General features: G+C 40.8%; 1 protein-coding gene across 2 annotated transcripts in view; it reads left to right on the plus strand.

Moving 5' to 3' along the window:
• LOC144511209 (monoacylglycerol lipase ABHD2-like) overlaps positions 1-23641 on the plus strand; it is a 77841-nt gene that overhangs the window by 14689 nt on the left and 39511 nt on the right. For both annotated transcript variants that reach the window (XM_078241301.1, XM_078241302.1), the window contains exons 4-5: positions 16524-16699; positions 18490-18657. In XM_078241301.1, the coding sequence (XP_078097427.1) occupies positions 16524-16699; positions 18490-18657 (344 nt within the window). The remainder of the gene's footprint in view (positions 1-16523; positions 16700-18489; positions 18658-23641) is intronic.

The raw sequence follows: 23641 nt of genomic DNA on the forward strand, positions 1-23641 counted from the left end.
ACTTTAGCATTGGTTTTGCTTTAATTTTGATTCCAAGAGGCCAATTTCTGAGCCATGTCTTCTCCTTGATTTAAAATCTGTTATTCTGATGAGCGTCTTGTGGTCCCAATTTTGTGTGGATGAATGCTTCTCAGGTAAGTGAGGCAGATTGAGCAGTTTAAATAGGATTCTGCTGAATCAGAAGTACTGTGGTTTGAAGATAAAAACAGCTGAGGAGGTACATCTGGCTCTTCAAAAAGAAACGCGGCACGGTAGCACAGTGGTTAGCACTGCTGCTTCACAGCTCCAGGGTCCCGGGTTCGATTCCCAGCTCGGGTCACTGTCTGTGTGGAGTTTGCACATTCTCCTCGTGTCTGCGTGGGTTTCCTCCGGGTGCTCCGGTTTCCTCCCACAGTCCAAAGATGTGTGGGTTAGGTTGATTGGCCAGGTTAAAAATTGCCCCTTAAAGTCCTGAGATGCGTAGGTTAGAGGGATTAGCGGGTAAAATATGTGGGGGTAGGGCCTGGGTGGGATTGTGGTTGGTGCAGACTCGATGGGCCGAATGGCCTCCTTCTGCACTGTAGGGTTTCTATGATTTCTAAACCACACCGATTAATGCAATATTAGCCAGTTGATTTGAAAGTGGGGTTAGCAATGCAAGCGGATGGGAGAAGGATGGAAGGACCATGGTTAGTTGTGGTCTGGAGGAGTTTTCTGATATTGTTATTACTCATTATTAAAGGAGATTGCTTCTACTAATATAAAAAAAAAGTGCTGTTGACGTTGGTCAGAACCTCTTTCATTTATCACCACCTTTTAATGGCTATTTTTCTTGCCTTCCTTCTTTCTCAGCTAATTTTGAACCTGACTTAATCCATTTTGGATTTAACGCCATGTGCTTTCTCTTTAACTGCTTGAGAAACACAACATTTATATAAGGGAAATCCAAGTGAATTAAATCTATACTCCTCCATTTCAAAGAATTCCAGTAGACTAGTGAAAATTATTTCAGGCTTTTGAAATCATCACATATTCTTTTGGTCTTTTTGTTTTATATAACTGTTATTAAAATGAACTAAATGTTTCTAAGTCCTTATAGCTGATCTATAAAAATGGAAGTTGTAATTTGACCGTAGTAATGTTGCTGTAAGAAGATTATTTATTTTAAAAGATAAAACATATAGTTGTAGTACATTCAACATTCACTCCAAAGGTACATGTCCAAACACTTCTCTTTGGATTGGACAGCTATACTATGGATTGAATTAATCTCAATTATCATTGTGCGACTGGTTCAAAATGTAACTAATGGATGGAGGGGAGCCTTTTTTGATTTTCTTTTTTATAAAGCTTTTCGTTAAAATAATTAAAGAAAAATACTTGGATTAAAATAGAACATTTGAAAAATGTAAACCATCTGGTTTAGATATGGAGACGGAAATGAAACTCCTTCCATATTAAAATCTTCCAACATTGTGCTTTCTGGCTAAGTATAAATGGTCATTTCTATAGTGAGCACCAGTATGTTGATACATAGATGCTTGGGGAGGCCAACAAGTTTATTATTACAGTGCTGCCTTTTGGTTACATATTATATTACTTCTGGTATAAAATGTTTTTCAGATGATGAACCATTCTATCGAACAGTGATTCTTTTTTTTTGTTTTAATATTCCTCCCATCTTTTCTTGCCAACTTTCTCTGGTCTGTGGCTCAGCTACTCAATGTCGTAAGGGCTGAGCCATCGAATAGCACCTTGTGCATAAACTGCTAGAGTTAGCGTGAGTGACTGTGTCTGCATTTGTAAAGGCTTTCTTGTGTTCAGCTAGCATCACCACTGTTTATCATGGATAAATTAAAAGCATCTTTCAATTAACACAAACCTATCACATCCGTAACCTATAAATATATCAAATTTTATCTGAAATTATGTGACTCTATATTAAACGTAATTTTTAAAAAAAAGAAATAGACATAGTCAAAACAAGCCACATCTGTTCGTTTGTAAGAAGCGGTTTATTGCCTCAATAATGTAAGGTCCGGAATTTTACCAGACTCAACAAGTGATTTCCTTTCTATATCCTTCAGTTCCATTTATATCTAGGCTTAATTTAAACTATATGCTCTGTGCTTTCATACTATAAGTACATTTTTTGCCACAATTGATCTAGCAAATCCTTGATCAGATTCCAGATTCCTTTTTGCATTAAGCAAATTGGAAATCTTAGCCCTCTGTCAATGCTACTGTAATTAATTCAAATGTATAAGTTTCTTGCATTTCTCCCTTAACAAGGAAATTAAAAAAATTGCTTTCCACCTCTCCACCCAATAACAATGATTCATCTTTACTTGTAACTAGTGTAAATCCATGCGCTACTACTTCAAAGATGCACCAGAAACTTAGCAATGTTCACTATGACAGCATGTCAAAAGTCTACATTATTCATAATTCAGTGAACAGTGCACCTAAAAATGTGTAAAGAAATGGCTCGTTAGGAGAGCGAAAATGAAGAATACAGTTATTTTATTGCAATATTATCACTCACTAGTAGTGAGGCAGTGAGTGAGCTTTTGACTTGCACATACTTAAAATCTGGTCCAGTATTGTTTTTATCATTTTTTTTAAACATTCGTGGGAAGGCAATGGCAAAGTGGTATTGTCACTGGGCTGGTAATCCAGAGACCTAAGGTGGGGACTTGGATTCAAATCCCACCACAGCAGATGTTGAAATTTGCATGTAAAGAAAAATCTGGAATTCAAAATCTAATGATGACCATTAAACCATTGCCAATTGTTGTTAAAACCCACCTGGTTCACTAATATCCTTTAGGGAAGGAAATTTACAATCCTTACCTGGTCTGGCCTACATGTGACTCCAGATCCACAGCAATGTGGTTGACTCTTAATTCTCCTCTGAAATGGCCTAGCAAGCCACTAAGTTCAATTAGGGATTGCCAATAAATGCTGGCCCAGCCAGCGATGCCTACATCCCATGAACAAATTTAAAAAGAGTGTCACTGGTGAGGGCAGCATTTATTTCCTGTCTCTAGTTGCTCTTGAGGAGGTAGGGGTGAGCTGCCGCCTTAACTGCTGTAGTCTGTGATGTTGGTGCACCCACAGTGCTGAACACAAAAGGACCGCTCTTCCATCACAACAATAAGTGTTTAAAAAATAGGCAATTTCTAAAAGGAAACAAGTTTATGATCCAGAAAAGACAATTTCACCGAAGTCAATCCCTTTTTCAATCATGAAATGTAGGTTTGAATTATAGTCCAGACTTTTCTGCAAGCACATACGTTACTTTTTCATGCTGTTATTATTGTAAATGTCCATCACTGATGTAAGTATTACAGTATCAGTGCCATGATGCTGTTTCCAGAATTCCCTCCAAGCCAGCCCCACCTTTATGCCCTGTTCTTTCCACCTTGCCCTCCATTTTACTGTAAACTGCCTGTTGCCATACCAAGAGAAATGGGCCGATGCAATCTATTTCCAGAGTTGTATGGTGAACAGTTTTTTTTCTTTTCAGAGTATTGATGCAATCCGATGGCTTGCACCTTTATTTCTCTTCTGTTTATTTCTCTTCCTCCTTTATTTTCATTGTTTTCCTTTGTCTCAAAATTAGAGAAAGACCTACTGTTTTGCTCCCATTTCAAGTACCTGTGCTCACCAACTGAGCTACCTGATGCTTTTGTTTTGTCTTTTAAACTATGAGACCAGATTTAAGAACATTAATGGGATAATCACTTTGTTTATTGCTGAAACAATTACTCTGTTAAATATAGAGGTAAGTAAGTAGAAAATAAGCAAATTCCTGTCTGGAGATGAGACAAATAAGATCACAAAATGCTATATATTTTGGAAGCTCAAAATCAGCGATTAATTTTTTTCAAGCTAATTGGTTGTGAGCAATCATACTGCTCACTGTTTAACGTTAAGACATTATAAAACCCCAGGCCTAAACTTCCTTTTGATTGAGTTCACTGTTATCATGGTGGTTACTCAGCATATCAGCTGTTTTAATCTCAACTCTGCTCTAGTGCAGAGATCAGTATTGTAAATGTTTCCCTTTCATGCAGGATTATTTAGTTATTGCAGAGAAGATGCAGGTCTCCTGTTTTAGGGTCGTTATCAGTATATCCAAATGTATAATTTGGAATTTTTCAGCACTGAATGTGTGCTGTATCTGCAGCCCAGTAACAAAAACAGCAATGTTGGATTTACACTTGCTTTTCTCTGACCCGCATTGCCTATTTTTAATTTAGATTTGTACCATTGGCTGCTTCATGTTTTGAACTCTATCTATAATTTGTGTTTTCCATTATTCTGTTATAATTTTAAACTGCAGTTATAAATTGCAATTCTAAATATGTTTTACTCTGTTTTATGTCTGAAATTTTGATGCAGACGTGATCCATTTGGCTGTTTTGTTACAAGGAGGATGGGTATCCTAGGCTCACTTGAGCCCCTTCCTTGGCTAGAGCACCTAGCCTTGCCATGGCATATTCTTTTCACAGTGAACTAACAACAGGAACTTGATGTGGAAAATTGTGGATGCAAATTCACGTTCTATCTCTGAAAATGGTTCCGCGCGTTTTTGAGATTCATCGGTTCACTAACTTGCAACCCAAGACACTTTATAGAAATAACTCTAAGACAAAGTGAAATTAAGTGCATAGCTAAGAGCTAGGGCAAAAAAATGGATTTTAAGTAAGTTCCTAAAGGTGGCGAGGTTTAGGGAGGGAATTCCAGAGTGTAGAGTTGAGGTAGTTGAAGTCTTAGCTGCTGATGTTGAGGCAAAGGGAGTGGAGAATGCACTAGAGACGAGAGGGTTCTTGAAGGGTTATAGTGCTGAAAAAGGTCAGAGATAGAGGGGCAAGGCCATGAATGGATTTAACCGTGAGAATTAAAATTGGCTGTTTTAATAATGAAGGCGATTTTCTGCTGGAATTGAAAGCTGAATTGTAAACTTCACCTTTTTCAAAATATACTGTGGTTAGCGTTGATATGTATTTAGCCTTTACTCTATTAAATAAATATAAACCATGAAGAACTGGCACTCGACGCTTGGGTGGACAGGAATATGTTGGATTGGATTCCACCTGTCTGAGTTCGGGAATTTAAATCCTACACTCATGCTCTGAGGTATTTGTTGAACTATATTTCATTAACAATTGTGACAAGTGTTTTGCATTGCCTACTTTGCATGAGATTTATGAAGGAAATTTGAATTGACTTTCTCTTCCTGAGACACTTTTATGAGAGCCTTGATTTTTTTTTCTGTAAACATGAGATGCAGAAGAATGAAAAGCTTCCTGTAGTAGTGGGCTTTGATGTATCCAGCTATCCAGTTAATCCACTTGAGGGTGGTGTAAAATCATCTCTGCATGTGATTCACTTGGTTTGAATTTTTCCCAAAAATAATTGGCAAATGACTTTTGCGCTTATCCGTCACTAATGGAAGAACAGTAATATCCTCTGTTATCTTGGATCCTGGGTGAGTAAATGACATAGCACACCATCCTATGGACTCTCAGACTGGACCCCTTTGAGTCAGAACATTTGGGGTTCAAGCTAAATTACAAATTTGAGCACATAATCTAGTTGAATACTTCAGTAAAATAGCAAAGAGGTACTGCATTGCCAGAGGTGTCAACTCTGATATATTAAAGCCAAGCCCCATTTCTGTATTAGTGTGCACAAGAGCCTATGGCACTATTGAAAAGAGCTACAGCCGACAGTTTAACTGGTCATTTATCTAATTTGCTGTTGGTGAAACTTTGGTCGTCATTTGTCTTTGCTTCAGAAATGTGCATGGGCTTTGAAGCAGTTTTGATGTCCTGAGCACATGAAAGGCATTGTCAAAATGCAAGTCTGCCTTTGAGAGGCCAGCCCTCTTTGATTTCTTTCTTGCAGTCAATTATTTACATTGATGGTGTCTGTGGTTCAGTGAACATTATGTACACAGTTACTATGTTTGTATTGCATTTGGAGTTTATATAAATATTTGCTTTTAAAATCGTCGCTCAACAGAGCCTTCTTGAAATGTTTATATCGTCAATACAACAATACAATCGACACAAAGATACCATATGAAATGACGTGCAAGATTGTAACTTATTGCATCTTCATTTAGTGTCATCAACTGCTTCATGTTTAAACATGGAAACAATTCTATTTTTCTTTTCCTTTTTCCTTCTGTCAGTCCCCCTCACACAGGGTCACTGAGGCCAACAAATATGCCACATCTGCTGGGGTCAGTTTAGCTCAGTTGTCTGGACAGCTGGTTAGTGATGCAGTGACGCCAACAGCATGGGTTCAATTCCCAAACAGGCTTAGTTACTCATGAAGTTCCACTTGATGAATCTCAGGTTAAATCACTACCAGTCAGCCTATGGTCATCTGGGACTATGGCGACTTTACTTACTTGCTTAACTGGCTGAGATCAGCTAATTCAGCACAGGCAAGAAATTAAGTCTTGCCCCCTTGAATCACTAGTTTAAGTGGGTGTGTTACATTGTCTTTTTGTGCATTGAGCCAACATCAAAGCAATAATCTGAATATTTCATAAATGGCCTTTACTTTTGCAGTAGAATTTTAAGTTCAAAGTGAAAACTGGAAGTGGGCTGCTAAGGAGTCTGGGAAGGGTTTTTATTTTAACTTTAAAAGTCAGTTACCTGGGAGGTTCCCCCTCATTGTTCCACTGGAGCAAGCTGAGAGGGAGTGATTAGAGGCAGCAGTGCTGGTGAGAGATTAATTGAATTGTTTATTTATTTAATTAGTCAGCTAAGTGTGTGTTTTTTTTTTGGCCTTTACTTTTGCAGTAGAATTTTAAGTTCAAAGTGAAAACTGGAAGTGGGCTGCTAAGGAGTCTGGGAAGGGTTTTTTAAGCGCGTGAAGTATAAAAGGTAGGCTGCAGTATACAGCGGGCAGCGTCGGAAGCGGGCAGTGGAGTGTGTGGGAAGCAGAGTGTGAGCTATAAGGGCTTTGGCTCACAGGGCTTCGGCGAAGGCGAGGAAGGGTTGTTTGTTTTTCTTCTGTTACACCCCCTTTTTTGTTTTATCTCCCAAAAACTAAAAAGGACATGGCTAGTATGAGTGGGAGGCCAGTGTACTGCATTCGGTGTGGGATGTGGGAGTTCCTGGAGACGACTTGCCTCCCGGAAGTCCATATCTGTGCCAGATGTGTGGAACTGCAACTCCTGAAGAATCGTGTAAGGGAGCTGGAGCTGAGGCTCGATGAACTCAGTTTAGTTAGGGAAAATGAGAGATTAATAGATAGAAGTTATAGTCAGGTAGTGACACCAGGGTCTCGGAAGGAAGACACGTGGGTCACAGTTAGGAGGGGTAATAGTCAGAAGGGTGATGTGGTAGTCTCCCATAAAAGAAAGGGATGGGCAACAGATGGGAGAAGGGAAGGGAGTGAGCAGTCTGTGGAGGGATCCCCTGTGGTTGTCCCCCTCCAAAATAGGTATATTGTTTTGGATTCTGTGGAGAGGGATGACCCTCCAGGGGTAAGCCACGAGGACCAGATCGCCTCCACGGAGACAGGCTCAGGGGTCCGGAAGGGAAAGAAGGGGTTTAGGAGAGCGATAGTTGTGGGGGACGCAATGGTTAGAGGCACGGACAGGCGGTTCTGTGGGAGTGAACGAGAATCCAGGATGGTAGTCTGCCTCCCTGGTGCCGGGGTACTGGATGTCTCCGAGAGGGTAGGAAGCATATTTAAAAAGGAAGGTAGTCAAACGGATGTGATTGTACACATTGGTGAAAATGATGTAGGTAGGAAGAGCAGGGGGGTCATACGAGAGAAATTCAGGGAGTTGGGTGCTAGGCTAAAAAGTAAGGCCTCCAGGGTAGCAATCTCTGGACTGCTCCCGGTGTCTAGTGCAAGTGAGGCTCGGAACAGGGAGATTCTACAGTTGAACGCGTGGCTAAAGGACTGGTGCAAGAGGGAGGGTTTTAAATTCATAGATAACTGGGAAATCTTCAAGTCAGGATGGCAACTGTACAGAAAGGATGGATTACACCTTAACTGGAAGGGAGCAAATATCCTGGCTGGGAGTTTTGCTAGAGTGTTTCGGCAGGATTTAAACTAGTGTGGCAGGGGGGTGGGAAACAAAACAGTAGGTCAGTAAATACTGAGGCTGGGGTTGAGCTGGGGGCCAGGGCAAGGCTAGCTAAGAAGAGGAGCACTCTGGAGGAGGATGACCTGAGTGGGCCTGGAGGTCTGGAGTGCATCTGCTTCAATGCGAGGAGCGTAACGGGTAAAACAGACGAACTTAGGGCCTTAATGCTTATGCGGAATTTGGATGTGGTTGCGGTGACGGAAACTTGGTTAAAAGAAGGACCGGACTGGCAGCTGAATATTCCGGGGTATAAGTGTTTTAGGCGAGACAGAGGAGGGGCTAAAAAAGGTGGGGGAGTAGCGATATTAGTTAAGGAGCATATTACCGCGGTGCAGAGGGTAGACAACTTAGAGGGGTCATGTACTGAGTCGCTGTGGGTGGAACTCAGAAACAGGAAGGGTGCAGTCACTATGCTGGGGGTGTACTACAGACCACCCAACAGCCCACGGGAAGTGGAGGAAAGGATATGTCAGGAGATTCTGGATAGGTGCAGAAAAAATAGGGTTGTTGTAGTGGGGGACTTTAATTTCCCTGGCACAGACTGGAAAGTGCTTAGAGCTGGGGGTCCGGACGGGGAGGAATTTGTAAAATGCGTACTGGAAGGTTCTTTGGAACAGTATGTAGATAGCCCAACTAGAGAGGGGGCTATACTGGACCTAGTTCTGGGAAATGAGCCCGGTCAGGTCGTCAAAGTTTCGGTAGGGGAACATGTGGCAAATAGTGACCACAACTCTGTTAACTTTAGGATAGTAATGGACAAGGATGAGTGCTGTCCTACGGGCAGGGTGCTAAATTGGGGGAAGGCTAACTATAGCCGGATTAGGCAGGAATTGGTGGATGTTGATTGGGAGAGGATGTTCGAGGATAAGTCCGCGTCTGGCATGTGGGAGTCTTTTAAGGAACTATTGATAAGGCTGCAGGATAGGCATGTGCCTGTAAAAAGGAAAGGTAGGATTCGAGAGCCGTGGATAACCAGGGAAATTGAGGATCTGATTAAAATGAAAAGGGAGGCGTACATTAAGTCCAGGCAACTGAAAACAGATGGAGCTCTGGAGGAATACAGAGAGAGTAGGAAAGAACTCAAACGGGGAGTTAGAAGGGCAAAAAGAGGTCACGAGATGTTCTTGGCAGGCAGGATTAAGGAGAATCCTAAGGCATTCTATTCATACGTTAGGAACAAAAGAGTTGTCAGGGAGAAAATCGGACCTCTCGGGGACAAAGGAGGGGAATTATGCTTAGAACCCAAGGGAATAGGGGAGATCCTAAATGAATACTTTGCATCGGTATTCACGAAGGAGAGGGGCGTGTTAACCGGGAGTGTCTCGGAGGGAGGTGTTGACCCGTTAGAGAAAATCTCCATTACAAGAGAGAAAGTGTTAGGTTTTTTAGGGAACATTAAAACTGACAAAGCCCCAGGGCCTGATGGCATCTATCCTCGACTGCTCAGGGAGACGAGAGATGAAATTGCTGGGCCTCTGATGGAAATCTTTGTCGCTTCTTTGGACACGGGTGAGGTCCCTGAGGATTGGAGGATAGCGAATGTGGTCCCGTTGTTTAAGAAGGGTAGCAGGGATAACCCAGGAAATTATAGGCCGGTGAGCTTGACGTCCGTGGTAGGGAAGTTGTTGGAGAGGATTCTTAGAGACAGGATGTATGTGCATTTAGAACGGAACAATCTCATTAGTGACAGACAGCATGGTTTTGTAAGAGGGAGGTCGTGCCTTACAAATTTGGTGGAGTTTTTTGAGGAAGTGACAAAAACGGTTGATGAAGGAAGGGCCGTGGATGTCGTCTATATGGATTTCAGTAAGGCATTTGACAAAGTCCCACATGGCAGGTTGGTTAAGAAGGTTAAGGCTCATGGGATACAAGGAGAAGTGGCTAGATGGGTGGAGAACTGGCTTGGCCATAGGAGACAGAGGGTAGTGGTCGAAGGGTCTTTTTCCGGCTGGAGGTCTGTGACCAGTGGTGTTCCGCAGGGCTCTGTACTGGGACCTCTGCTATTTGTGTGATATATATAAATGATTTGGAAGAAGGTGTAACTGGTGTAATCAGCAAGTTTGCGGATGACACGAAGATGGCTGGACTTGCAGATAGCGAAGAGCATTGTCGGGCAATACAGCAGGATATAGATAGGCTGGAAAATTGGGCGGAGAGGTGGCAGATGGAGTTTAATCCGGATAAATGCGAAGTGATGCATTTTGGAAGAAATAATGTAGGGAGGAGTTATACAATAAATGGCAGAGTCATCAGGAGTATAGAAACACAGGGACCTAGGTGTGCAAGTCCACAAATCCTTGAAGGTGGCAACACAGGTGGAGAAGGTGGTAAAGAAGGCATATGGTATGCTTGCCTTTATAGGACGGGGTATGGAGTATAAAAGCTGGAGTCTGATGATGCAGCTGTATAGAACGCTGGTTAGGCCACATTTGGAGTACTGCGTCCAGTTCTGGTCGCCGCACTACCAGAAGGACGTGGAGGCGTTGGAGAGAGTGCAGAGAAGGTTTACCAGGATGTTGCCTGGTATGGAGGGTCTTAGCTATGAGGAGAGATTGGGTAGACTGGGGTTGTTCTCCTTGGAAAGACGGAGAATGAGGGGAGATCTAATAGAGTTGTACAAGATTATGAAGGGGATAGATAGGGTGAACAGTGGGAAGCTTTTTCCCAGGTCGGAGGTGACGATCACGAGAGGTCACGGGCTCAAGGTGAGAGGGGCGAAGTATAACTCAGATATCAGAGGGACGTTTTTTACACAGAGGGTGGTGGGGGCCTGGAATGCGCTGCCAAGTAGGGTGGTGGAGGCAGGCACGCTGACATCGTTTAAGACTTACCTGGATAGTCACATGAGCAGCCTGGGAATGGAGGGATACAAACGATTGGTCTAGTTGGACCAAGGAGCGGCACAGGCTTGGAGGGCCGAAGGGCCTGTTTCCTGTGCTGTACTGTTCTTTGTTCTTTGTGTTTACTTGCATAGCTGGTTAATTGATCATTTGGCATCCAGGAATTATCCATTGTGATGCTTCTCTTTACTTTCTATGCTAAATTTTTCAGAAGTCACTAACAGAATATCCTGTGGAATCATTGTTTTATGTGAATGATGTAATGGTTTCACCTGGGCAGTGTTGTAAGCAATGTTTATTTGTACAGAGAATAGCTGAAGCTTGTGTAAGGTGTATGTGATCTTTGGACTCGAGTGCAACTTGAATTAATGCAGCAGTATAGAGTTTTTGTACAAAATACTTGGGTTTTATCTATATGTTCATAAGAAAAAGAAGTTGGAGTAGGCCATTTGGCCCTTGAGCCTGCTCCACCATTCAATACGATTGTCCATGTTCTTGCTCCCCCCCCCCCCCCCCCCAAAAAAAATCCTTGACACTCTTGTGATAATAATCTGCCCAACATATTGATACATGGCAAAAAGAATTTTTTAAATCCTTTTTTAGAAAGCCAAACTATTTGTGCACTACATTTGCATCTCTTGTAGACACTCATTTGTCATCAGAAATTGTCTGTTCAAACACACAATCTAGGCAAACATTCTTGTACATCACTGAAATAGTGGACTGTCTGAGGGAGGGGCTATTTTTTAAGTAAGGTGTTGAAAGGAGGACCTACCAGCCTGCTAGTCTACTCTACATGAACACGGTGGCACAGTGGTTAGCACTGTTGCTTCAAGGCATCGGAACTCGGGTTCGATTCCTGGCTTGGGTCACTGTCTATGCAGAGTCTGCACGTTCTCCTCGTGTCTGCATGGGTTTCATCCGGGTGCTCTGGTTTCCTCCCACAGTCTGAAAGACGTGCTGGTTAGGTGCATTGGCCATGCTAAATTCTCCCTTGGTGTAACCAAACAGGTGTCGGAGTGTGGCGCCGAGGGGATTTTCACATTAACTTCATCGCAGTGTTAACGTAAGCCTACCTGTGACACTAAATAAACTTTAACCTGTTTCTTTTTGGTCAGATTTATTTTCGAAGACGAGGGAGCTTTCAGTACCCTGAGCAACATTCTTTCTTTGACCAATATCTTCAAAAACCGACAAATCAATCATTCATCTAATTCTTTTTTTTTGACCTTTTGTGTAAAATGGCTGTCATGTTTCTAAACGTCTGGAATGGTACTTCAGAGTGACTTGGTGTACATGAAATATTTTATTTTTCCTGAGACAATTGTTTCTTTTGTAAATATCAATCTCCGAACAGCTGAATTGATGTAATCCATTTGAGCCAAATCGTCTCCTTTTGCGATGTGAAAGACTTTAAATTTTGGACCATGTGAAAAGTAAAAAAGAAGGGGCAACTTAATCTGTCCAAGAGAGGGGCATTTTCTTTTGCATTTGCATTGCTAACTACACTGGATTTTGTTGAGCGATTTGCAAGAAAGCAGAGATAATTGAGAGTTTTGGACTGCTTTTCCAGGTTGATTTTTGGCTGCAAAAAAAGGAAAACATTTTGTCAGTGGTAGTTCAATGTTAGATATGTAGAGAATCGTTTACAAATGAAAACCAATCCTAGACCAGACTCTGGGTTGAATGGACTTGGGTGAATAATGTATGAACTGTCTTGAAATATACGTGTTGTTGCTAAGCTTTTATGTTTCAGACCAATAGACTGTTTGTAAAATTGCATTTAAGTCAACACATTTTCTGTGAAATGGAGTTCATTCACTCCCTCAAAATACTACCAATTAGCAATGACTGACCTGTAAATCTGCTGTTGCACAGAGTGAAATGACCCATGATTACATGGACCAAGTTCGTTATTGTACTATTAGGTACAGTTTCACAGATTAAGTGGACATAGTATGAAAATTTGAATCGCTGCCATTTGACTTTACTAAAACCCAAGAGTAGATTTGTTCATCTATAATTTTAACACCAGTTCCCCCTCAAATATGAGCTTGATCATAGTACTTGCTCATTTTACAGTAGTGTCCTTTAATTTTAAAAAATTAATGCCTGCATTTTCCACAATTTGAGTAGTGTAGGAGCTAGTTTTCAATCTTGCATTCCAGAGAAACATGATCTCTTAAAGGTGTCTGTTCTTTCTATTCTAAGACCATACAATATTTACAGGTTCCGGATTTTCTTTTGTGCTACCTTGTAAAAGTTTACTTTTTAAGTTTCAGAATGTAAAGGTTTCATAACATTACAAATGAACCTTGTAAAATCTGAAACTTTGATTTCTTGTTCACCTTCTGCCCCATTTATGTTCAGGTTTTATGGTGGAGGGAGTTCACTGAGCTTTGTGATCTTTGAGTACTGTTCAACACAGTCTCACATGGCTGACTGAATTTTTAATATCCTTTTCCATTAATTTTATCTGCTGATAATTGTGCATTTTGCAGTGTACCAGATTATTTCCTGTTTAACCTTAAAATTACGTAATGAAGACCTTTTCCTGAATTTTTTAAAACCCTGTATATTAAAAAATTTTTTTTAGGTGCAATGATATTTTAATACTGCTCTTAGTGACTTAACCCTTGATAGCTCAGGCTGTGTAATTACTGTGGTGGTTTACCAGCCCACTTCTAATGTGTGCAGTATTGTTTCTGTTGTGATCAGCCATAGTTTTAGTGGTCAGATGTACAGCTTTTCTATCAGTGGAAAGGATTTTTAATGCATCTTCAGATTAATCATTTAATATAACTGGAAAGATAAATGGGGAATGACCAAAATTTGAAATAGAAAATGCTGTGAATATGCAGCAGGTTTCAAAACTCAGTCTCCACCTGAAAATCACCATCTTATTAGGTGCTGATTCCACATTTCTAGCATTTTCCGTTTTTGTTTAATTTGGGGTAGCATGGTGGCACAGTGGTTAGCACTGCTGCCTCACTGCACCTGGGACCCGGGTTCAATTCCGGCCATGGGTGACTGTCCATGTGGAATTTGCACGTTCTCCCCATGTCTACATTGGTTTCCTCTGGGTGCTCTGGTTTTGTCCCACCATCCAAAGATGTGCAGGTTGGGTGAACTGGCCATGTTAAATTGCCCCTGGTGTCCAAAGATGTGTAGGTTAGGGGATTAGCAGGGCAAGTACATGGGGTTGCTGGGATAGGGCAGGGATAGGCCTGGGTAACATGCTCTCTTAGAGAGTTGGTGCAGATTCGATGGGCTAAATGACCTCCTTCTGCACTGTAGGGATTCTATGATACATCTCTCAATCGGGGTCATCAATCATAACCATAGATTGCACTGTGATGACAAGGAATGCAAAATGACTCCCAGAAGCTGGTCTTAGGTTATACATTGATCCAAAGTAATTATAGTTCAAACTTTTTATTTAGATTTTTAAAAAACATTCGGCAGCCATCAAATAAGAACCCTCTCCTAACATTGCAATAGAATCTACTTTCACAATAGTTGAGTGTAACTGTGCTGTCCATGAGTAAGGCATTATAAGATGTAACTGCAATGTGCCAACCCTACTTAATTTTACACTGAATAGAAATAAAATTAGAAGAAATACCTAACTGTTGACAGCGCTGCATTGGTGTATTAAATTAACTTTAATTGCATTGCTTCTGTCAACAGTTTGTAATACAGCATTTATTATTTAGCGAGGTAGAGGATAATATCCTTGAAGTGGAGCACAAATTAAAAACTCCAGAAGACCAATGCAATTATGTGTAAAATAGTCTGACATAGTGTTCATGCGATCTAATTCTAGATGACTCAACAATGACGCTTGATACCAAAACTTGATTCTAATGTTTCATGTAAAAACTAAATGTGTCACGGTTTCTAGATATTGTACCGGAGGTGTGATTGAAATGTCAAGTAACCGGATGGGTAGAGTGTAGAAAATGATGTAAAAACTGACACATAAGGAATGCTGTCAGTCACTTCACTTGAAGGTTAAAAAAGCTTTCATTTGTCAGTCATTAGTTGGAAAAGCACGTCCCATCCTGAGTGATATGTGACTTCATTGTTGTCTGGTCACAGGGGAAGTATCTATAATATAGTACATATAAAAGGCAACCATCATACAAAACAACCTCTCCACTTCTTAAAAAAAAGGGCTCCTTGACATAAAACACCTTAAGTCACTGATTTTTTTCCAAAGAAAACTGATATTAATTTTGCATACATTGCATACAAAAAAGTTCCTAAGTCTTGACCACAAAAAAAACATTTATCAGCTTAATTGTCACTGATTACCTTTTATAATTTGGCTCAAAGTCCATTCTCTGACAAAACAAGTATTTTTTCCCTTTTGTTTGGTGGATTTGTACTGTTTTGCAGTCTTGCTTTTAATTTAGAGTCTTGCAGCCTAAGTGGTAAATCAAGTTAACAGGAAAAGATTTTTTTGTGGACCAACAGTAGTGTTGTACGGCATTTAAATGAATGTAAAATTTTCCCAGTGAAATGAGCAATCAGTTTAAGAATATAAGAAATAAGAACATGGTGACCTGATCTTGGTCTCAACTCCATTTTCTTGCTTGTTCCCCATAACGCTTTGACTTCCCTATATTTCAAGAATCTATCTAGCTCAACCTTGAATATATTCAGAGAGTTATGGTAGTGAAATCCAAAGATTCACACTATTTGTGAATAAATTCCCCCTCATCTCAGTCTTGAATTGTCAGTCATTTGCTCTGTTAACGACGTTTCCTAGTTCTAGATTTCCCATGAGGGGAAGCAACATCTCAGCATCTACCCTGTCAAGCCTGTCATAATCATATATATTTCAAAAGATTACCACTTGTTCTCCAATGAGTATAGGCCCAACCTTCTCGCTTCTCAACCCCTTCACCTGAAGAATCCACCTCATGAACCGTCTCTGAATAGTCTATGCAGCAGGTATATCCCACTTTAAATAAGGATACCAAAACTCTATGCAAAATTCTAGTTGTGGTCTCTCCGACATCTAGTGTAAAAGGAGGGAGAACCAGGGTAAAAGATTAATTGTAAATTTAGTGTGTGGCAACTGGAGAAAAACAAATATTAAAAAATAAGAACATGTGTAATGTTTTAGTTTTACTGCTGTAGGGTCTTTGTTGAGTTTCCTCTCGCAGCTGCTTTGATTGGAGAGATAGAGAAGGTAGAGATCTGATTAGACATCAGTGGTTAAGTGTGTCATTAGCTACAGAAGCCTGTGGCTTTGGTTTGAATGCCAAAAGTCACCATAGTCCCAGATGAGCATAGCCCCTCAAAGTGGAGAGCTGACCTGTAGTGATTTAACCTGAGGGTCACCGTACCTCAGGTGAGGGGCAAGGTTGAGAAGGCAAGCCTTCATGAATAGCTTCGGTATGAGAACTGAACCCGCTCTGTTGATGTCGCTCTGCATCACTAACAAGCTAACTGACCATTTGGAGGGTAGGCAGGATGGAAATGGAAGAAAGAAGAGTGATGAATAAATGATATGTACTAGCAAGTCAATTTATGTAACCAGTACTTTTGAAATCTGATTTAATAAATAGATACATCCCACCCCTGATCTGGGGAAAGAGTGGACATGTACAGACTGCATTATATGGTAAAATGGGACGTGTAAGCTCGCCTCATCCCTATGGTCTCCGCAAATATATCTCTATGCCTGATGGAGCGACTGCTACGTGGGATCTTTTTGAGCCTTTGGCAGAGCATAACACTGGAGGTAAGTGAAACGACATTGTGGTGAATATAAATTGATTAAGGTTTATTGTAATAAAACTTTCTTGGTGTTGCCTTTGTTAAGGACCAGACCTAGAAACTCCAAGATATATTATGAAGTTAGCCGAGACCTTAACTTGTTATGATTTTGATATAAGGCGTTTCGCTCCAGGTATGATTCAATTGACCCACTAGGAAGTTTTTATCAAAACAACTTTTACTTTTAACAACACAAATAAAATATTACAAAAATAATTAGCACAAATGTTAACAATTGGAAATACTTTAACATGAGAAGGTAAAATTCTTAACTATCTCTATTGCTATCTGTATAATTCCAGTGTCAACAGTACCTCTTGGACATAAATCCTTTTTTAAAAAATCCGCACAGAAACAGATGCCCACATGGATGCTAGATTTCTAGCCTTTTAACACCCCTGGACACAGATCCAGACAGGCACTTGCCTTCTGACTCCTATACAAAAGTTTCCAGAGAAGGATCCACCCCCAAACAGCAGAATCGCAGATAAAGAGACATATTTCCTGACAGATTCCAGTCTCCAACTCCAGAGAGCGAGATAAAGAGGCATAGAGAAAGTGACCCCTCTCCAAACACCCCAAGCAGCAGACTGAGCTTGATTTCTCTGTGTAGGCCCAGCTCCACCCAGTCATCAGATTTTTCTGTCAACCTAATCAAGTCCTGCTCTGCAAACCCAAGGGAAAATGCTAAAAACAACAGAATAACATTAGTCCAGATTTAAAAAACATTCTAGCATTTAGGAGCAATTATGCTGGTGCAGTGACCCAGTGGCACCGATGTTAGAACAAACTGTTTTTAAAAAATCCTGCATGGAAACATGACTCAAATACATTTCATAAAGGCACAGTATCATCGCACCTTTTCTTTTGTACATGGTTGTGAAAGCAGGAAGGTGGCAGGTTCAATTTCTAGTTTGTTTATTTAGCTGACCCCTGCAGCAAAGGCGTTATACAGCTCTCTGCACTGCTGGGTTTGGGGAAAGTATGGGGAAATTGGCATTGGTTTCTGGTCTTGTTTGCTGCTCACCAACTCTTTTCAAAGGCTCACATTAGGTAAGGACAGTATTCAGCTCATTCTGCATTCTACATGAAAATAGAATATTTCTGCTAGACTGATGTACAATGCTGTACAAGGCATTAGACCCATCTTGAGGACGATCTAATTCTGGTCGCCAAATCAAGATCTGTCTCCAGAATACAGAAGTTTCAAAAGAAAAACAAAATTAAATTTTATAAGGAAAGTTTAATGAAGTTAGGCTTGTATGCTTTAGAAAAGTGGAGGTTGACATTAGGTTTACAAGGTTGCAGAGGGATTGATAAAGTTGAAGGAGACCAATTGTTCATTGATGCAGAGTCAAATACCAAGAACACATTAAAAGCTAAGAAAGTTTTCTTTATTAATTCAGAGAATGTGGGTGCTGCTGACAAGGCCAGCATTTATTACTCACCTCAAATTGCCATTGGGAGGAAATTAGAATATGAAAGGAGATTGGGCAAAATATTTTCATTCAAAGGGAACTAGAATTGTGGAATTATTAACCAGTAACGGGCATCAAAGTCCAAATGAGTTCTGCAGAAATGACTTTGGAATTAAGGTGGTGTAATTGAAAGAGGTTGATTATAACAAATGGCTTTCCTGATTTCAAACAAGAATCTTGTGTTAAGAATTGAGACATTGAATAAAATGATTGTGAATTGATGTTTGAAATGAAATTCACTATTTGTGTTAATGCTGCTATATCCTATATTTGCTAGAGGATATTACTATGGTGATTTGCCCTGGGATAGCCAATCACAGTGAAAAGCAGTATATACGAACATTTGTTGACTACGCCCAGAAGCATGGTTACCGATGTGCTGTTCTCAACCACCTTGGTGCATTGCCAAATATTGAGCTCACTTCTCCTCGTATGTTTACGTACGGTAAGGAAGTTTACATTCTGAATTTTTGAGTGGGAGAAAAATTTATCATACGGTGGTCATGGGTATACTATATAGCAATGGACATAGCTACAGGAGAATTAAACAGTTTTTTGTAAAACAAACTTGTCCTAATGTTCCATAATAAAGTAATTTTTCCATTGCAGCAGAAACTGGTTATTTCAGTCCTGTTTCACTTCAACAATAACAACTACTGTACTTGCATTTCCATAACAAGAACAGAGGAAGCTGGAAAAACTCAGCCAGTCTGCCAGCTTCTATTAGGAGAGAAACACAGTCAACGTTTTGAGTCGTGGACCCTTTGTCAGAACTGATACAGCGGCACGGTAGCACAGTGGTTAGCACTGCTGCTTCACAGCTCCAGGGTCCCGGGTTCGATTCCCGGCTCGGGTCACTGTCTGTGTGGAGTTTGCACATTCTCCTCGTGTTTGCATGGGTTTCCTCCGGGTGCTCCGGTTTCCTCCCACAGTCCAAAGATGTGCGGGTTAGGTTGATTGGCCAGGTTAAAATTGCCCCTGAGATGCGTAGGTTAGAGGGATTAGTGGGTAAATATGTGGGGGGTAGGGCCTGGGTGGGATTGTGGTCGGTGCAGACTCGATGGGCCGAATGGCCTCCTTCTGCACTGTAGGGTTTCTATGATTTCTATGAAAGGAGGGAAAATGTTAGAGGAAAAGAAACTGCAACAAAAAGTAGCAACTTTAAGAACAAATGAGAGATGGCCAGGTGTGAGAGGGAGAGGGGGTATTTAACATGGGGGAGAAAGGTCAAAATCTAAAGTTGCCGCATGTGCCCAACCGTGTCCTTGGTCTGCTGCAATGCTGTGGTGAAGCCCAGCACAAGTTGGAGGAACAACATCTCATCTTCTGGTCGGGCACATTGCAGCCCTCGCGACTCCACGTTGAGTTTGGCAACTTTATATTTTGACCTTCCTCCTCCATCTTAAACACCCCCTCACCCCCGTTCTCTTTTCCTTTTTTAAAATAATATTCCATACATGTATAGCCTCAATGCACAACATCTCCTCCTCCTCACACCTGGCCATTTGCCATTTGTTCTTACAGTTGCTACTTTTTGTTGCAGTTTCTTTTACTCTAACATTTTCCTTCCTTTCAGTTCCGACAAAGGGTCCATGACTCGAAACGTTAACTGTGTTTCTCTCTCACGATAGGTGCTGTCAGACCTGCTGAGTTTTTCCAGATTCCTCTGTTTTTGTTTCGGATTTCAGCATCTGCAGTATTTTGCTTATTTTACTTGCATTTATATAGCGGCCGTGACATATTAAAGCTGCCCCTCAGGAGTGTAATTAGCCATGAGGCCATTCTGATGTTGTCACAGCCTGAGTCATGGAAGAAAGCCAGATGCCAGCAACTTCAAATTGAGAGCTTTTCCAGTCATCTGGTTGGTGAAATGTAACTAGCTAGTATGATGTCCGCTTTGCCAGTAGCACATTTTTGAGGTTTTGGTGCCTGAACCAATTCTGAGGATATTTCGGTGTGCCCCTTTTAAAGTTTTGGGAGACTCTGATGGCTGCTTTCCTTCAGTGATGACATTGGAGCGACCTCAAAGAAAGAAGGTTTAAAATAGCTGCATCATTGTGTCTTACTGATAGGTTTGTAGCTGAGAGGCAGAGGCAGATTTTCATGTGGAGAGAACTGTGTGTACTGGACAGAAGGTGCTATTGTCATGGTGCTATTTTTCCCACAGATTTAATGTTAATTCCTATTTGTCTTTCAAGCTAGATTTTAATGGTACAGTTAACATTCTGTTACTGTGCACAAGATTATTTGTGCAATAATAAAATAAGTAGTTTAACCTTTTCAGTGGCTCATTGCATTTGCCAGAAAGCCCCACATTTATTACAGTGCTAACACCATGTTTACTTAACTCCAACAGTGCAGGGTACTGCAAAAATGAGATTTGTATTTCACAATGAAAGCACAGATAAGACTTAACGATTTGTATGCCATTGTGCTGTTTAATTTCTAGTCATGTTCCTCCAGTGCCAGGTCTAACATGATTAACATTTGCAGGTATTTTCCATTTCTTGTGGAAAAGTTAGTGTTTTGTGAATATTTGCTATTAATTCTGGTTTGGTTAAATTCTTAAGTTGATTTTTTAAAATCAAATTTTCCCTTTACTTCCCAGTTGATGGAGTGACTCATTTGTGTTCTCCTTCTTGCTTCCCTCACCCCACCCCACTGCCCTCTGCTGTAGTTCACGTTGGTACTGTTCTTCCTTTCTTTCCAAACACTTCCCCCTCAGTCCCCTGCTCTCCCCCTCCTCCCCCACCGCCTCCCCTCCCCATTCCCAGCTCCTACCTGCTACTCGGGCAAATCAAGCACATCTGCACATTGGACAGAGGTCCTGAGTTTGCTGTTTTGCGCTGCACAGCAGGCTATACAGCTCAGTGCCTTGGAACAACTGCATTATTGGGTAGAGGCTTTGAGGAAAGGATTGTGCAGTGAAGCTAAGATCATTTTTGGATGAGGGACGATTTGCTCAGAATCAGTGATTTTAAAAACTGTGACCGGGATCTTCCCATGGCTTTGCCAGTAGTTCAACTGGTAATTTCCAGTGTAGAGCCAAGATATCCAGATCAGAAGTTTCAAGGTTCCATCCCTAATCTGTTCTGGGTGAGATGATCTCAGCTGGCAAAATGGCCGCTATCATTGTAGCATGAAGGGGGAGAAAAACCAGATTCTTGTCCTGGTGCGAAGTGCATGACCACAAGTTTGGCAATGAATTACAATTGTCCTAACATTGTCGAGGAGAAATGCTCTCCCATGGTGGATGTTGTCACTGGCCTCTTTAAGGGGCGTACATTGGGAGGGTCATGTGATCGGATCACATATGGGGTATGAGCGTGGGGATTGGTGTAGAGTGTGGGCTTTTGCAGCCAGATTCAATCCTGCGGCTGGAAGTTTTAACATCGTGAAAGTGCTCTGTATATTTATGTGCTTGTGAATAAACTATTATACTAACTAGTGGTCCCCAATCCTTGCAACTACTACAGTGGAATAATCTGCCTGTACTCATTTGTATAAACTCATACTGTACATGGAGTGGTGCTCAAAGGAGGTGCCAGAAGGTATCTTGACGAGCACAATCAGGACAAAAGTGCAGGAAAAGAAAGTGTGTACCATTGATATGAATTTGATAGTGTTCAGAGATCACCTTTGAATATCTAAAGTAAGCGCCATCTTCAGTGTTGGTTGTTGAGCTTTCTGATAGAAGGAGCTAACAGTGTGTATCAGCCATGGTCTATGTTCACTTCCTTTCTTGTCATTTTTTTGCTATCTAGCCTCTTGGGAAGAGTTCAACTGGCTTTGTTTAATGTGCAGGCAGCACTTCTAACAGCTGATGTGGAAACAGCAACAGTTGAATGTGTTAGCAATTAAAAATAGTGTAATGGAATAGAAGCAAACTAATATCTTCATGTTAGATATGGAGTCTTGATGCTCAACAAGGAACCAATAATGCTTTGCAGTAGAGCAAAGTTGACAAAAGCTCTGTCTATATTTCATGTTCCTAAAGATTCTATTCATCTTTTCAAAATTGCCAAGTTGGAGACCACTCCGAATATTTATACCCAGTGCTGCTCCCAACTGTGGTGCATGTGTTCTGGTCGTTGAAACGTTCTCATTTAAATCAGTATGGGTTTTGTCAAAAATTGTGTTTTTTTTCCCTGCTGTAAGTTTGTTTCCACGCTCCATGTAAACTGAAAAAAATATTATTTGATAAGTTTTATATTTAATCATGTGGTCCCAGGCGAGTGATTGAGGAGGTAGAAAGAGGAAGGAGGTAAGCAGTTGGTATCATGAAAGCTCTCTCAGCACAGTAAGTTATTTGGTTTACCTTGCCCATGCCAACTCTCTGCTCGACAAACCTAAAGTGATGCATCCTTCACTTTCCCCCATTTGCTCTTTAATTCCCAATGCTGCAAATATTTATTAATACTTGAAAAGTTGCAATGATCTCAGCCTATTTAACCTATAAAATCCTTAACCGTTTACATAACCTCTTAATGTTTATTGCAGTGGAATTTGTCCCAGTATCTCAAGTCTCTTCTCAACCCAGATATCAACCTGATAAATCTGTGTTGAACAGTCACTATAATTTTAGTGTACTTTCTATAATTTCCTCAACTGTACAACATTATCTGGCCTGATGACTGTCGTGCAGATTTAACATTACTTTGAACTGCATATCTGATTTATAAAACCTAAATGTTACTTACGGTTTTATCGACCTCCATTGGCACTCGAAGAATTTTCTCTTTCAACCATTAGATTTACACCCTTTCACTTCCACTCCTCATTTTCCTCCTAAAATGTGTAATCTTATTCTCTTTCCAAACTGTACTATAATTATATCCTCCTAAAGTCCAGTCCTTGTCCTCATTTTCAAAGCTCCCTACTTTTGTGCTGGAAACCAATTGTTGGGCTTCAAAAGACTGGAGATTATAGGATAATCCGATATGCGACTCCAGAGCCACGACAATGACTCTCAACTGCCCTCTGAAATTGCCTAGCAAGTCACACAGTTCAAGGGTGACTAGGGATGGGTAACAAATGCTGGCCAACCAGCGATGCCCATGTCCCACAAATGTTTAAAAAAAAATCAATCTTGTGTCCTGTATTCTGATCCTTGGTTCTTTATTGAGCTTTCACTTTTTTTAAACTTAGTTCTCCTGGAACATAACAATTTTACTTCAAACAGGGAACTGTAATAATTTGAAATTTTGCATTTGTGATAAATATCTAATGTGATTGCAAGTAATTTCAATTGTAAAAAGGCCATGATATTATGAATGTAAGTGCTTTGTGTTTTTTGGAAGGAATTGGGGATGTGGTTACTGCCAAATTTGATCTCATCTGAGCCTGGTGGCTACATAGATACTGGTGCAAATGGAAATATGAATTGCCTTCATAAGGTGTATGGACACCAAGAGAACACTGAGAACCCT

This window comes from Mustelus asterias, chromosome 24, assembly GCF_964213995.1.
Source record: "Mustelus asterias chromosome 24, sMusAst1.hap1.1, whole genome shotgun sequence".
NCBI classification, from domain to species: domain Eukaryota; kingdom Metazoa; phylum Chordata; class Chondrichthyes; order Carcharhiniformes; family Triakidae; genus Mustelus; species Mustelus asterias.